This window comes from Austrofundulus limnaeus, unplaced genomic scaffold (assembly GCF_001266775.1).
Source record: "Austrofundulus limnaeus strain Quisiro unplaced genomic scaffold, Austrofundulus_limnaeus-1.0 Scaffold599, whole genome shotgun sequence".
NCBI classification, from domain to species: Eukaryota; Metazoa; Chordata; class Actinopteri; order Cyprinodontiformes; family Rivulidae; genus Austrofundulus; species Austrofundulus limnaeus.
In genome coordinates, this window is record NW_013953001.1 from 166858 (window position 1) to 168270 (window position 1413).

The 1413-nt window shown below is 39.5% G+C and overlaps 1 protein-coding gene across 1 annotated transcript in view; it reads right to left on the bottom strand.

Annotated features, from left to right (window-relative positions):
• ufl1 (UFM1-specific ligase 1) overlaps nt 1-899 on the bottom strand; it is a gene marked incomplete at its 5' end in the record, with an annotated part of 30009 nt that extends 29110 nt beyond the window's left edge. The window contains 1 exon segment of the mRNA XM_014026908.1: nt 754-899. Coding sequence (XP_013882362.1) covers nt 754-899 — 146 coding nt within the window.
• Nucleotides 900-1413: the final 514 nt, after the last annotated feature.

A 1413-nucleotide genomic window follows, 5' to 3' on the forward strand; every position in this document is an offset into this window, starting at 1 on the left:
CATGATAATTGCATTTCATTTTCATTCTGTTTAATATTCAACAAGTTGAACAGATAATCCACACGAACYCCGCTACTTGGTATCGGTATCGGTGAGTACCTAAACTGAAGTACTCATACTTGTACTCAGTCTTGAAAAAACTGGTATCGGGACACCCCTAATTCAGACCAATTATAACCATCAAGACAAATTAAGTCATATCTCTGGAGAAGCTGATGACATCAGGATGATCCAGGTATCAAAATGTAGCTTTTAAAGCAGGAATCTGAAAATGTAATCAGGTCATTTTGACCAAATTTGACTTCATCCTCCTGTCGATATGATGGGTCACATATTCCCATGGAATTTAGGGGTTGAAATGACAATAAATTATCTTTTAAAACAGCATGGGTTTTATGAGGGGGGTCCCATTGTAAGGGGTCCCCAGACCCAAAAGTTTTGAGAACCCCTGATCTACAGGTTAGTCTGGGCACTGACACCACATCAGGTTGAAGGGTTATTGACCAGGTTTGACTCTGATGTGATGTTGTGTAATTCTTTCATCCTAGCCCTTTAATTCTGTTATTAGAGGCTTATTAATTATTTTATAAATATCTTTCTCTGCTCTTTACCAGGTTATCCCAGCATGCTCCTTTATCTGAGCTCCTCACAGAGCCTCAGCTTCCATCATATGACTTATAAACAGTGTGGTGCCTGTTTTCAGACGGCTGAGAGGAAATTAGCTGAGATTTGCTGCTTTGTTGTTGAACAGACCTCCATGGACGTAAAGTTCATCTCGGATTTCCCTGCTGATCTGTGCTGGAGTGATGTACTCCTTTCCATCCAGGGTGTGCACCACGTCCAGCTTCTTGTCTTCCACCAGTTTGTTGATTATTTCTATACAGTTTCTCTCTGACAGCCTGTAAAAAACAGAAACAGAGTCCAGTTTATTATTACTGAAACAGCTGTTAACAGAGAGAAGAATGTTCTCAACAAACTTGGCTGCAGTTTGATAAACAGTTAGCTCTAATGCTAACAAACTCTAAGCTCACAGTTAGCTGAAGTTAGCTCTAATGCTAATAAACTCTAAGCTCACAGTTAGCTGAAGTTGTGTTTACAAACTCTAAGCTCACAGTTAGCTGAAGTTAGCTCTAATGCTAATAAACTCTAAGCTCACAGTTAGCTGAAGTGGTGTTTACAAACTCTAAGCTCACAGTTAGCTGAAGTTAGCTCTAATGCTAATAAACTCTAAGCTCACAGTTAGCTGAAGTGGTGTTTACAAACTCTAAGCTCACAGTTAGCTGAAGTTAGCTCTAATGCTAATAAACTCTAAGCTCACAGTTAGCTGATGTGGAGTTTACAAACTCTAAGCTCACAGTTAGCTGAAGTTAGCTCTAATGCTAATAAACTCTAAGCTCACAGTTAGCTGAAGTG